Here is a 15,438-nt window from a genome sequence, read left to right as displayed (position 1 = left end):
GCAGAAGTTGAGTGCATGTATGCTCATTTGTAAACTGCTTCTGAAGGTTCACTATTGATTGTTGTGATTGTCATTGTAAAATTGTTGAATGAATATTGTTACTGGATTTTTTGTGTTATATAATCCTTCAGAAATTATGGCACGGATGCAAGGAGTTGTGGGGCCCAGTATGGCAGTTAATCAAGTGATGCTGCTTCCACCCGAACCTTTGAATGTGAGTGGTGTTGCAGTACCTGTTCCAACAGCTCATTTTGGACCACGGCCTTTGCCAGTCAGACTTCTGCTGGCACGGAAACGAGCTGGCATGGTGAGGTAGCCATAAGTAGTTACTCATTTTTAATTAGCAATAATTGACAGGATTTAACAGCAGTCTCCTCTAGATATGTGATTGTAATTGAATGGTAGTAAATACACGCTTTCTGTTCTCAGTCATATGAACAGTAGGTAGTGGCGTAAATTCAAAAGAGTAATGTTCATACTTGTTGCTAGGTCCTAGCAGTACTTATATTACTACATTAATTTTTTTACAATTGTATTGACCAACTAGGATCATTTTAACAACTTCAGTTCCTCTTCTTGCTTTGTAAAACGGTTTCTTGCTGCTATTTCTGATTCTTTTGATGTTTCTTTCTAGATCTTTCGTTACTTCTGTAATCCATGCTATTGTCGATTTCTTCTTCCAGAAATAGAGGAGATTTGTTTTGTTAGTCTATTTCAATCCATTCAGTAGATGTGTCCAAAAAAGGTTAATCTTCGTTTGGCCATTACTTCAGATATTTCTCTATATTTTTGAAGATCTCCTCATTACTTCTTGTTTTCCAACCATCTGCAGTTTTTATTGCACTCATTATTTTTCTAATAATCCTTCTTTCCAGTACCTCTAGTCTGTCCATCTTACAGTTCATCGTTAGGCATTCAGATCCATATAAACATTCTGGTCGTACCATTGTGGTGTAGTGTTTTAGTTTTGTTTTTCTAGATAAACATTTCTTGGAAATATTTTTGGTCGAACCATGCGCTCTTTCCATTTTGTTAATTCTTACATGTATTGCAGATTTTTCTGGTTCATTCTGTTGTATAGTCTCTCAAAGATATTTAAATTTATGCACTAGCTCTATTTTACCTGTTTGTGTTTTTATGAATTTTGGTGCATTTTTTATATCTGTCATGAATTTCGGTTTTTCAGCTGAAATTTTGAGACCAGTTTTGTTTGCTATTTTTTCCAGAAGGTTTATATAAATAACTGCTTCTGTCAGGTTTTCTGAAAGTATTGCAAAATCATCTGCAAAAGCCAAGCAGTTTACCTTGATTCCATTTGTTTTCCTTCCCAGAGTTATTGGTTCAATTTTGTGATTTATTTAGCTCTGAATTCCAGATCCTTACAATTTTTTTCTAGAACACAGTTAAACATGAAAGGTGATAAACCATCACTTTGCCTAAAACTAGTTTTTATTTCAAATGGCTAAGATACATCTCCCATAAATTTGACTTTAGATATTGTACCTGTTAGTGTTTCACGAATTATATTTGCTTATTTTGATTTAACACCAAATTCTCTAATGGCCTTATCTATCGTTTCTCTGTCTATACAATCAAATGCTTTCTTGAAATCAATAAATGACACTATTATTGGTTTGCTGGTTAACATTCTATGGTGAATTATTGACTTTAAGTGAAAAATTTGTTCTGCACAGGATCTTCCCTTTTGAAAACTACCCTGATATTCTCCCAGTTGTTTGTTTAAAGTATCTACCACTCTATTCAGGAGAATTTTTGATAATATTTTGTATGCCAATGGCAAAAGTGACACTCCTCTGTAATTATTGACATTTTGTTTGTCTCAGTTTTTTATGTAGTGGGTGGATTAATGCTGTTTTCCATTCAGGTGAAATCTCTTCAGTTTTCCAAATGTTTTCAAGAAGCAGTTGTAGGTCTTTTATCATTTTTGGCTGTAACCACTTCAATCATTCTGCTTTAATGGAGTCTTAACCACTTGCTTTATTGTGTTTTTATGGCTTCATGAATTTCTAACTCTGTTGGTGGGAAATCTTCCTCTAGATTTTGACATGTCAGTGGAAATTCTAATTTATTTGTTGAAACTGGACAGTTTAACAACTTTTCAAAAAATTTTGCTAAAATTTCACAATTTTCTTTGTTATTTAATCCCGTTTTGCCATTTTTCATCTTTGAAACAAATACTTGGTGGCTGATATCCTTTAAGTATGTGTTTAAAAGTTTGGTAAAAATTTCTAGTATTATTTTTGGTGAAATTTTCTTCTATTTCAATAAGCTGAGAATTTTCAAAGTTTCTTTTGATTTTCTGTATTATTTTTGATGTTTCTTTTCTTTGTTGTCTGAATTGTTCATGGTCTTCCTCTTTTTTTGAACATCTCCATTTTCCCCATTTTTGAGCTCTTTGTATTAAGTGCTTCTTCAAACTCCTCATTCCACCATGTCTTCTTTTTATTCTTGGCCAATCCTAAAGTTTTCTCTGCTGCTTGAGTCATTTGCATCTGGAGTTCACACCGATCACCTTCTTTACTTGTCTCAATTTCTTCTCTAAATTTTTCTGTGTTTTCTTTTGTAATATTAGCTGAAGTGGTGGTGTATCTGGTCACTTTCTTGGTCACCTGTTTTGTTTTAGATGAGAGAAATTTTATTTTAATCTTAGAGAGATAATAAGAGATAATGGTCTGAGTTGAATTCCCCATTTCTATTTTAACATTCATAATTTCTGTGATATATCTTTTAGATATGGCTACGTGATCCAAATACCTTTAATGAAAATTTTTTGTTGAAGTTTACCTGTCCATGTGCTTATAATGCATATTTACCCAAGTAAATGTTTCATTCAGCATTCTGACACTACTTTCATTTTAAGAACAAGTACAGTATGTACATTGGAAATATAAATTGACAAAACACTGTTCATAGTTGCTAGTCCTGGTGGGTGATAATTGATGAAAACTTCACAGTGCACTTCAGTGGTTTGCAGAGTATGGGCGTTGATCTAATTACAGCTGTAGTAGTAACATATTTATAAGTTTCTTGGTAAATTAGTTATGGATGAAGATTTTGGAGTGTACATGCACAGTTAAACAAGCAAATGAAAACAGTGAGGCAAATGGAGTTGTGTTGTCAGCTAGTTACACATGGAAATCATTGTCCATCAATTTCAGTAACACTAAAGCAAGGAACATGTGTTCCTATAAATAGTCAAATGCAGATGAATTTCATGTTCACTGGACAATACTTTTTTACCGCTGTTTTATTAATTTCAGAAATAAAAACCCAAGGAGATTATAAAAATAATTATATTACCAAACAATAATAATTTTTTTGGGTGTGGTGGTGTTCATAGGGCAGGATTAAAATTATATACTGACTGGATGTGACAGCCTTAAAGCTATTATAGTAATCACCAAATCACTCAAGAGATACCCTCTTGAAATACTTAAACATGCACACATGTTTCAGTTCCTTTAGTGTTTTCATTGCATATCTCATGAACTGACTCTGTTTGGCTGTAAAATGTGATGAGATGTAGTGGTAAGACACTAGAGTAGTATTTGTGATGATGAGGGTTCAATTTTAGATCTGGCCATTCAGATTAACATTTTCCATGGTTTCCTTACATTTCTTGAGGCAAATACCAGGATAGTGTCTCTTGAAAGGCATGGTTGATTTCCATCCTCCATCCTTCCCCAATCCAAGTTTGCGTTCTGTCTCTAATGAGCTTGTTGTGAAAGGGATGTTAAAATGTAATCTGCTTTTCTTCCCTTTTTTTTCCAATTTGGTTGTTGCACAGGACTGGCTACAAAGGTATACTTCAGTCATCTCATAAATGAATTCCTGGTGAAACTAAACAATAAAAATCATTGTTTTGATATCTGCTGTGAACTTGCTAAGGCCTTTGATTGTGTGGGCCATGAAGATATCTTTGGGAAATTTATCATAAAAGAGTAACTCATTGTGTTGGTCTTAAGAACAGGGTTTTGACTTATTTTGCATACTTTCACTCCACATTGTCTGTCAGAACTATATTCTGTGGTGATGGAACTAAAGTAAATAAAGTATTCATTCAGCAAAAGTGAACAGTAAGAGCACTTTATAAATGTGCATCTTACAACATAGACATCTTCAGATATCTAAGAATTTGTACCCACTTGTACTCCGTTTACTACATAATTTTTAATCATCTATTACTGCACAACTTCCTACTGCCCTCCCTGTCTGTCTCCTGCCCCCCCCCCCCCCCCCTCCTGTTTGCCGTTCTCCCCACCCTGACCCTGTCTCTCCGTCCTGGCCAGTCTGGTTGCCCAGCCCACCTCTCCCTCCCCTCCCTCACTGCCAGTCTGGGTGCCGCCCCCTTTACCTCCTTGCCTCTCAGCCAGTCTGGTTGCCGCCCCCTCCCCCCCACCGGCCCCCTTCCTCCTGCTTGCTTCCTCCTTCCACTCCCTCTCTGCCTGCTGTCCGCCTGCCTGCTTGGCCATTTGCTCCATCTGCCCGTCTCTCACTTCTATGTGCATATACACAACATCTAACACATTCTGATGCTAACCCTGCAACACTGCTGCTGTGTATAGTATGCCAAGATGTTGGTGGTTAGCAACCACTTCCCAGCCCCATCCCAACTCCATCTGTAAGGCCCAGTGGCTCAGCATAAACATTTCAGTAAATGCACATCTTGTTGGGTTTTCAAGGAGTGCTGTGGTAAGTATATTCAACATCTTGTGAAACCAAGATGAAACCACATGCAGACACTGTGGCATTGGGTGGCCACCCCTCATTATAGATGTCGGACATCATAGGCTGGGCAGACTGGTAAAATAGGCCAGGCGGCGAACTGTGGTAGAGCTAACATCAGACTTTAATGTTGGGTAGAGTACAAGTGTATGTGTATTAATGCAGAGTGTGCTGAACACTCCATGGCATCAGCAACTGTGAGTGAAATGGAAATGTGACCATTGGCACTGGACGTTGATGCAGTGGCAGAGCATTGCATGGTCTGAAGAGAGCCGAACCTTCTCCATTGTGTCGATGGGAGGGTTGCGAATCCATCGTGTTTCGGGAGATCTGCTCCTTAACATGTACTGTGGGATGGAGACAAGTTGGCAGTGGCTTCATTATGCTCTATGGAACATTCTCGTGGGCATCCATGGATCCAGGTGATCTTTGCCAAGGAGTATCATATACTGATTGCAGGACGCATACACTACTTCTTAACGATCATGTTACCCAATGGCAGTGGCATTTTCCAGCAAGATAATCTGCCATGTCACAAGGCCACAAATGTGATGGAGTGGTTGGAGGAGCACAGTGGTGAGTTCCAACTGATGTGCTGGTCCCCAAACACTCAATATGTGAGCCTAATCAAACACATCTGGTATGCGATTGAATGTGGTGTCAGAGCTCATCCCTCCCCGCCCTGGAATTTATGGGAATTAGGTGACGTGTGTGCAGATGTGGTGCCAACACCCTCAAACGACCTACTGAGGCCTTATTACTTCCATCCCATGATGCGTCTGCACTTCTATCTGTGCCAAAGGTGGACACACCAGCTATTAGGTAGGTAGTCACAATGTTCTGGATGATTGGTGTAGATTTGCAGTGTGAGCCACGTGAGCTGAATACAGTTGTATCACACTGAGAAAGGATTATGTGATGATGTAGGGGAAGGGGTGCCATTCACCATTGTATTGGAAAAAATGATACCTGTATGACAGTTGTGGAACAACATAGTTTTCCAGCATCTCCTAGTTGCTGTGAATTCATAAAATAACAATGGTCCATTGATGCCAGTCTGTAGAAGGTAGTACCATCCTGTCACCTTTAAGCTGTCACCCCTATTGTCAGCCATGGCATGTGGGTGTTCTGTTCCTAAAACCTTGCAGTTTTGCTTATTCAGTTTTCTGTAGACATGTCACCTGACACCAAAAGGGGTATCATTTGCAGATAGGCACCATCATTGCCACATTACATGATCAGCTCGGCGAACTTCCTAGTTCCGTGGATCATCTAGTTACAGACTAAGCGGCAGTTGCACTTCATAACACCATAAACTTGCATTTGTGTACCTTGTGAACGTCTCTCTGAGGATGATTGTGAAAGACAAAGTGCATGATACTTGTGTGGCTGATGTTAGATGTCTGCAAGGCCAGATTACAGCAGTGATAGGGCTGGTCAAATTGCTGTTGTTTGCAAATATATGTCAGGAGATAGCGTTGCTTGACATAGCCTGTGCTATCAGTAGTGCATGATGTACTAAAACTGTGTATTCTTCTTGCTTGGCCATATAAATCCCAATGTTAATTCTACAGTTTTCAAGATATGCATTTTTTTTCTCATTTGTTAGTCCCCTTGTACTCTGTACTCTCAGTCGTGCTGGAATCTCATCTGATGTAGCATCATCATTACGTTCCCTCGGCATCCTGATGCATCCTTTTCCCCTGTTCCTCACTGACATCTTCAAGGTTTCTGAGAGAGTAGTTGGAATGTCAGTTTCTAAATGTTCCGGCTCTTTTAAGAACCTATTTTTTTAAAAATTTGGTTAATGCATTTCCCTTTATCCTCTCGGAATATTGTGGCCCTTACAGTTTTCAACAAATTTATTTACAACTCCATTTTTGGCATTCTGTGGCTCTTAACTGTTTTTACTTTTATTGGAAATACTTCAGCTCAAAAGTGTCAGAATGTTTGCATCAATCATTTTTATTTCTGATAGTGCTGGAAATTCTTCCCAAATACAGTTATCACATTCTCTTTTTTTCTGGCATATGTTTCCCAGACTACAAGATTGATACCAGCTTAATGTGAAGTAGAGACAGGAAAACTTGAGAAGAATGAAAATAATGATCAAATCGTAACATATTATCCATCTGGGCTCATTATATTTTAGGTTTGTGAGAATAAAAGCTAAACAAGCAAATTGGGAAGTTGAGGATGGAACAATGATAATATGGAAAAAGGATAGACTGCTAGTCACAATGTACGGGAGGCACTGAGTTGCAGATTGGCACAAAGAAAAAGAATGATAGAAATATTCAGCTTTTGTACTATGTCCATCAAAGAAGAAGAAACAACTGACACAAACATGGCCACTGTCGTCTCTGAATGCTAAGGCCTAACTACATCTACAACTTCATCTGAGATCAGCAGCCACCTACTCGAGGTAGATGAGATATGGGATAAACATCATTGGAGGGAGTGGGGGGAAAGAGAGAGAGAGAGAGAGAGAGAGAGAGAGAGAGAGAGAGAGAGAAGGGAGGGGGAGAAGCTAGTGCTGCCTGTGAGAGTGTACATGGACATGGTGGAGACAGGATAGTGGTTCTAGACACCACATCGAAAGGCTATACTGGGTGGTGGTGGTGGTGGTGGTGATAGAACACAAAGGGAACAGGAGAAACTGAGAGGAGGGGAAATGACTATGCAGGTGTGGTTGTGGGATACATGAATGTTTAGGGCTGGAGTGGGGGCAGGGAAGGGGACTGAGAGGTAGAAGATAGGTGCTAATGAATGTTGAGACAAATGGGGGTGGTGGGGGTGGGGGGCATGGTATGTTGCATGGAGATTTACAGTTGTGCAAGTCAGATGGCACAGGCTGTGAAGCAGATGTTGAAGTGAAGCACATCATGTTGTGTGGCATGTTGAGCAGCTGAATAGTTCAGTGGCTCATGGTAGTTCAGTGGCTCATGGCCAATGTTAGGTGGTGGCCATTTGTACAGCCAGCCAGCCAGCCAGCCAGCCAGCCAGCCAGCTTGTAAGTAGTCATGACCTCATAGAATGTGGCACAGAAGTTGTGAATAAGTTTTTGTAGGTCATATGACTGCTTTCGCAGGTGTCTGTGCCTATGATGTGGTAGGAGATACTTGTGACAGAACTGGAGTAGATGGTTATGGGAGGATGTATGGGACAGGTCTTGCAGTCTATTGGAGGAATTTGAGCCATGAGACAATGGATTGGGAGGAGTTGTTGAGTAGGGATGGACAAGGATATTGCGTAGATGACCACTGGGAGAGTGCTGGGTTGTATATTCGTCATTTCAGGACCTAATCAGACATAGTTGAAATCCTGATGGACAAAATGATAGTTGCTGCAGTCCTGGGTGGTAGAGAGTCACAAGAGGCCAGACAGTGGCTATTTGGGAACGGTAGGTGACACAAGTCATGGGAGATTAGTTCTGGACAAGGTTGGATGGGTAATTTTGGTTTGTAAAGGCCACAGTGTGACACTTCGGAAAGAGACTGCTTCTCATTACAAGTACGTTGACCATGTGTGGTTAGGCTGTATGGAAGGGACTTCATGTGGAACGAGTGGCAGCTGTTGAAGTGGAAGTATTGTTGGTGGTTGGTGGGTTTGATGTGGCTGGAGATACTGATGTAGCCATCCATAATGTGCAGGTTGATTTTGAGGAAGGTGGCTTGTTGGGCTGAGGAAGACCAGGTGAAGCAAATGGGGAGAAGCTACAGAGGTTCTGTGGGAATGTGGATAGTGTGTCATCACTCTCAGTCCAGATCATTATGACATCATCAGTGAACCTGAACCAGATGATAGGTTTGGAATTCTGGGTGGTTAGGAAGGATTCCTCTAGATGACTCGTTAATGGGTAGTATAGGATGGTGCCATGTGGGTCCTTATTGCTATATTATGGATTTGTTTGTAGGTGATTCTTTGAAAAAAGAAGTAGTTGTATGTGAGCATATAGTTGGTCGTGGTGACCAGGAAGAAGGTTGTAGGTTTAGAATCCGTTGGATGTTGGGAAAGATAATGTTCAATAACTGCAAGGCCAAGGGCATTGGGGATGTTGGTGTGTTGGGAGTTGGTATTGACAGTGATAAGCAGGATGCTTGGTGGTAAAGAAACAGGGACTGTGGAGAGCTGTAACAAATGGTTGGTGTGTTTTTTGTAGGTAGGTAGGTTATTGATAATAGGCTGATGCTGTTGGTGCAAAAGAGCAGAGATTCTGTCTCTAGTGGCACAGTAACCAGGAACAATAGGGTGCAGGCTACGCCACGCGGGATTAGCTGAGCGGTCTAAGGCACTGCAGTCATGGATCGTGCGGCTGGTCCCGGCAGAGGTTAGAGTCATGCCCTCGGGCATGGGTGTGTGTGTTTGTCCTTAGGATAATTTAGGTTAAGTAGTGTGTAAGCTTAGGGCCTGATGACCTTAGCAGTTAACTCCCATAAGATTTCACACACATTTGAACATTTTTGGTGCAGACTACATTTCCCGGCCAGATTGCTGTTCACCTCAGATGCAGTTGCAGTTGAGCCTTGGCACCTGGAGAAGGCAGTAGCCATGTGTGTGTTTTTTTCTACTTCTGATGGAGCATGTAGTCTGAAAGCTGGACATTTTTTGCACTCTTTTTCATTGTGCCTGTCTGCAATGCAGTGCCGCCTCTGTGTGGTCAGTAGCAATCTCTCCCTTCCATATTCTTGTTGCTCCATTGTGGACTTCACATAGAAAGTTAGGATATTTCATGCAATATCCCTGTTGTCCAAGAGGAACAGAGATAATTTTCAAATTACAACATATGATCCATCTGGGATCACTGGGTTTTAGTACTGAAAGAACAAAGGCTAAGTTATATGAGAGTGTAAGATTTTATGGTCAGTCCATTTCAGTAAAATTCTTCTAGGTGTTTGGCAACATCGTGATGTGATAAACTATTCAGATTTTGGCTACTGTTTCAGGCAGCCATAAGGGTGGTGGGGTCACATACACTTTTATCCAGAAATTCAGGAATGTTGTTGCAGTAAACTAGATTCTGTTCTGTAGAAAAATGTGGGATGGAATCTGATTTCTCCCTTTTGCACCACAAGAAGAGGATCTATGGGGCAAAACTACCTTTTCCATTAACTTGGCTGTTGTGATAAAACTGTAGGAAGATAAAGTTTGTATCATTCAGTTCAGCCGGTGTGAGTGTCCTATGCTCATTGCTGTTTGCAGTGTCTTGAAAGTCCTCACCAGAATCCACTGTGGTATTCTCAGACATTTGAAGAGATTCTGGTGTTTCTGGGAGTGAAGATAGCAGTGTACTTAGTCGTGGAAATAGATGGTGCAGAATAATAAATTCCTAGAAGTCAGAACTATAAAACAGGTAGAAGTTTAAAGGAAGATTTTCAACTGTGGAACAAAAGAACGCAAGCTACTTACTGTAAGTGACACTAGCTCAGGCAGAGCAAGCAGTATTGTACAAAAGAAATTTTCTGGCCTAAAAGAGTGTGCGATGATAATTTTTGAAAGTACATGTTAATAGTGCAGCACCATATGAACATGAAAAATGGATTGTGATGAAACTTGAAAAGAAAAATTATATATTTGTGGATTTGTTTCTGTGGGATAATCTCAAAAATTGATTGGACATATAAAATTAAATCTAAAGAATTCTTGAAAAGAATAAGTGAAGAAAGAAGTCACTGGAAAATTGACACCATAAAGAGGGAAAAGTTGAACTGCTATCTGATAGTTACTAAGTGAGGGGGTGTCAGTGGATAATCATTAAAACTGTTTTATTTTTAGTTCAGTATCTGTTCATAAAAGAAAATAATATGAGGAAAATAATTTTCAGCATTTTTTTTTTTTTTTTTTTTTTTTTTTTTTTTTTTTTTTTTTTTTTTTTTTTTTTTTTTAAAAAAAGCAATATTTCCTGTTTCGGGAATAACCTGCTCCTACAAATCTTGCTTTCTTGCTTGCTTGCTGAAATCACAAAACATCCAGGCTGGATCTCTCTCTCTGTGCTACAATCTGTCAGTGTTGCGTGGGTGGTCAGTGAGTGTGTGGGAGAGGGGTGGGTATGGGTTGAGAAAGAGAAATTGGACATTTACAATATATTGTGTGCCTATCATTAGTATTATGTTCCTGTTTCAACAAACAGTAGGCGGACATTTTTTGTGTTGGTCAGTAAAATTCTTCTGGGTTTGTGACCGAATTGTCAACTATAAAGTATCGACATTTTGGCGACTATTGTAAGGCGCCTTCCTCAGGGTGTATTAGCAATACACCCTGAGGAAGACGTCTTGCAATAGTCACCAAAATGACGGAATTTTATAGTTGACAATGCTGTCATAAACCCAGAAGAATTTTATTGACTGTGAGAACAGCCACGGGAGCCTACGTTTACATTTCTTGTGTTGTTTATTTTCTATTCTACACTTGCAGATAAATGGCCATGCTGTCATCAATATGGGGACTGGTGTAGAATGTAAATTAGAAGAAATCGTGAAAATACTACTAAAAATGTCATTGTATGTTGAGCATGGCACCTCGCAATATTTTCATTAGTCCTCTAGTACGCCTTTGATTTTTATTTAAAGTGGTGATGTAGTATTCGACAATATGTTGTGGAGAATTTCTACACATGAAGTACAATCTCTTTTGTTGCAGGTTGGAAGTGGTGCAACTGGTAGCCAGCCCAGCTCACAACTGGTTGTGCATTTACATGGCGGGGGGTTTGTGGCTCAGAGTTCCCGCTCCCATGCAAGTTACTTGAGGGAGTGGGTTGCACGATTGGATGTGCCATTTCTTTCTGTTGACTATTCCCTTGCACCTGATGCACCATTTCCTCGTGCCTTAGAAGAAGCATTGTATGCGTACTGCTGGGCCCGGACGCATGCCCGCATGCTAGGGGCAGCAGATGATGCACGAATCATCATGGCAGGTGATACATACATTTTAGTTTATTATAATTGTTTTAAATCAGTAAGAGCAGAGAGATCAACTTTTTTTTATCATTGAGAAAATGGAACCTGTATTCGGATGTGTAATTCAGTATTACAAAGAGCAAAATGACAACTTATATCATATAGTGTCTTTTTCAGGCACAAGTTGTGAAACTGGTTTATTAAATTATGTTGCAGTAGTGCTGGGGAAAAAAACCCTCCCTGATCTTGAACAGTAATAATTACAAATGTGGGACGTGTTGGCAAGAAAATGTGTGTTGTGTCAACGGGCATGGCCTAGAGTTTCAGAAAATGCCATTAAATGTCAGTGAGTGCATCTTCTCAGTTTGCAGTCATTAAGAAGTAAGATGGCATCTGCTCAGCAGGTGGTGTTTTGTGTGCTGCAGTTTGCAAGGAGAGAGCCAGTTATTTTGGTCTAGTGTACTTTTGACATTGATCCGCCTGCACACAAAAACATTCATCATTGGTATTGCCAAATTGAAAAGACAGGATGTTTATGCCACTTCTTGTGAAAAAGTGTACGGGCCCTTCTTTTCTGAGGAAAATGCAGTGACTGGAATGAGATATCTTCAAATGCCGCAGAATTGGCTTTTTTCAAAATTTCAAAACAACTCCAATGACTTCCATTTTCCAGCATGTTGGAGTTCCAGCACACTGACATGACGCCCTACATCAGTTTCTCAGTGACACAGTGTCTCAACACTGGATAGGGCGCATGGGACCCTGAGACACTGCCCTGTGTTCTTGGCCTGCAGGATTGCCAAACATGACCCCCTTGTGATTTTTTTCTTCCGGGATATATGAGGGGAAAAAAGTGGGGAACAGAATAACAGCCATCGTAATGTGTGTAAAAGCAGATGCAGTGTGTAAAGTTTACGATGAATTTTGCTATCCTCTAGATGTTTTTCATGCTGCTGTTGGTGTACACACACTGCATTTGCAATAGCATAGCTAAAACTTATAGGTTATAGATTTTGTGTGTATTTTTCAATTCAACCCTTGGTATTAGTTTGCTTTTATGAATAAATTGGAGTTTTGAAATTGGATTATTACTCACAAACACAAGAAGAGTGGTGCTTGGTTTTGGTGGCAATAGGTAGAGGTTCATATGCTTAAATCAGGTAGAAGCAGTAAAAGAGGAGCAAAAGAAATCAACCTGCATGTGGAGGAGGGGTAATAAACTAGAACACAAGGATGACAGGAAACAAGGAAATGAAATAATATGCAATAAACAGAGTGCCGTGTTGAACGATGAAAACTGAACATAATATAATAAACTGTATTACATTCCATTATTGCTGGGCAATGAGCCATATTTCAGTATAATAAATATCTTATTAATGCTGTATGCAGTAAAACAAATACAACATGAACATTCATCACAGAGAATGTAATACAGGTGGAGGATAAATAACAACATACGTAACTAGGCAAATGAAAACAGTGAGGAATAGATTCTAAGTTCCAACAGAATGCGAGTCATCACTCCATAGGTAAGCTAAATTTAAATGTCATGTAAATTAATTCAGCTACACTGGTTATTACATATGTTCAGCATGTTACATTGTACATTTCAAAAGAATGTTCACATTGTATGTATATATTAGGAAAATGCAGTAAATGAAGCACACAAAAAGGAATACAAATGTTTTACATGCTACGTCACATGTGAAAGTTGCTGGATTTGGACAGGTTACTCCTGTAACTGGAATACAAATGTCTCAAAAATGAGATCGACAAAGTGCAAAATGGCTAAGCAGGCATGGCTAGAGGACAAATGTAAGGATGTAGAAGCTTATATCACTAGGGGTAAGATAGATACTGCCTACAGGAAAATTAGAGACCTTTGGAGAAAACAGAACCACTTGTATGAATATCAAGAGCTCAGATGGAAACCCAGTTCTAAGCAAAGAAGGGAAAGCAGAAAGGTGGAAGGAGTATATAGAGGGTCTATACAAGGGCGATGTACTTGAGGACAATATTCTGGAAATGGAAGAGGATGTAGATGAAGATGAAATGGGAGATACAATACTGCGTGAAGAGTCTGACAGAGCACTGAAAGACCTGAGTCAAAACAAGGCCCCGGGAGTAGACAACATTCCATTAGAACTACTGACAGCCTTGGGAGAGCCAGTCCTGACAAAACTCTACCATCTGGTGAGCAAGATGTACGAGACAGGCGAAATACCCTCAGACTTCAAGAAGAATATAATAATTCCAATCCCAAAGAAAACAGATGTTGACAGATGTGAAAATTACCGAACTATCTGTTTAATAAGTCACAACTGCAAAATACTAACACGAATTATTTACAGACGAATGGAAAAACTGGTAGAAGCCGACCCTGGGGAAGATCAGTTTGGATTCTGTAGAAATGTTGGAACATGTGAGGCAATACTGACCTTACGACTTATCTTAGAAGAAAGATTAAGGAAAGGCAAACCTACGTTTCTAGCATTTGTAGACTTAGAGAAAGCTTTTGACAATGTTGACTGGAATACTCTCTTTCAAATTCTAAAGGTGGCAGGGGTAAAATACAGGGAGCAAAAGGCTATTTATAATTTGTACAGAAACCAGATGGCAGTTATAAGAGTCGAGGGACATGAAAGGGAAGCAACGGTTGTGAAGGGAGTGAGACAGGGTTGTAGCCTCTCCCCGATGTTATTCAATCTGTATATTGAGCAAGCAGTAATGGAAACAAAAGGAAAATTTGGAGTAGGTATTAAAATCCATGGAGAAGAAATAAAAACTTTGAGGTTCGCCGATGACATTGTAATTCTGTCAGAGACAGCAAAGGACTTGGAAGAGCAGTTGAACGGAATGGACAGTGTCTTGAAAGGAGGATTTAAGACGAACATCAACAAAATCAAAACAAGGATAATAGAATGTAGTCGAATTAAGTCGGGTGATGCTGAGGGAATTAGATTAGGAAATGAGACACTTAAAGTAGTAAAGGAGTTCTGCTATTTGGGGAGCAAAATAACTGATGATGGTCAAAGTAGAGAGGATATAAAAGATAGACTGGCAATGGCAAGGAAAGCGTTTCTGAAGAAGAGAAATTTGTTAACATCGAGTATAGATTTAAGTGTCAGGAAGTTGTTTCTGAAAGTATTTGTGTGGAGTGTAGCCATGTATGGAAGTGAAACATGGACAATAAATAGTTTGGACAAGAAGAGAATAGAAGCTTTCGAAATGTGGTGCTACAGAAGAATGTTGAAGATTAGGTGGGTAGATCACGTAACTAATGAGGAGGTATTGGGTAGGATTGGGGAGAAGAGAAGTTTGTGGCACAACTTGACTAGAAGAAGGGACCGGTTGGTAGGACATGTTCTGAGGCATCAAGGGATCACAAATTTAGCATTGGAGGGCAGCGTGGAGGGTAAAAATCGTAGAGGGAGACCAAGAGATGAATACACTAAGCAGATTCAGAAGGATGTAGGTTGCAGTTGGTACTGGGAGATGAAGAAGCTTACACAAGATAGATTAGCATGGAGAGCTGCATCAAATCAGTCTCAGGACTGAAGACAACAACAACAACAACAACAACAACAACAACAACATTAGGAAAGTTCTGGAGTGTAAATAATTTAGAAGTAGAAGAGACCACTCCCCAGTTAGAAGGAACATAGATTTGCCAGCAGGCATACACAAAAGGGAAAGAAAACATGCTAGCTTTTGGAATCTATCCATTTTCGAACTAGAGGACATGCACAAAAGTTTGTGCAGGCATTTTTACTCTAGCTCAAGGAAGGATTGC

At 39.7% G+C, this 15,438-nt stretch overlaps 1 protein-coding gene across 2 annotated transcripts in view; it reads left to right on the top strand.

The window, feature by feature from the left end:
• LOC124777265 (hormone-sensitive lipase) overlaps positions 1-15,438 on the top strand; it is a 96,676-nt gene that overhangs the window by 37,836 nt on the left and 43,402 nt on the right. For both annotated transcript variants that reach the window (XM_047252596.1, XM_047252595.1), the window contains exons 5-6: positions 132-307; positions 11,386-11,659. In XM_047252596.1, the coding sequence (XP_047108552.1) occupies positions 132-307; positions 11,386-11,659 (450 nt within the window). The remainder of the gene's footprint in view (positions 1-131; positions 308-11,385; positions 11,660-15,438) is intronic.

The sequence above is a fragment of the Schistocerca piceifrons genome, chromosome 2 (assembly GCF_021461385.2).
Source record: "Schistocerca piceifrons isolate TAMUIC-IGC-003096 chromosome 2, iqSchPice1.1, whole genome shotgun sequence".
Taxonomy (NCBI): Eukaryota; Metazoa; Arthropoda; class Insecta; order Orthoptera; family Acrididae; genus Schistocerca; species Schistocerca piceifrons.
Note: the sequence above shows the minus strand (reverse complement) of the source record. Positions and strands in the feature narration are given on the sequence as shown.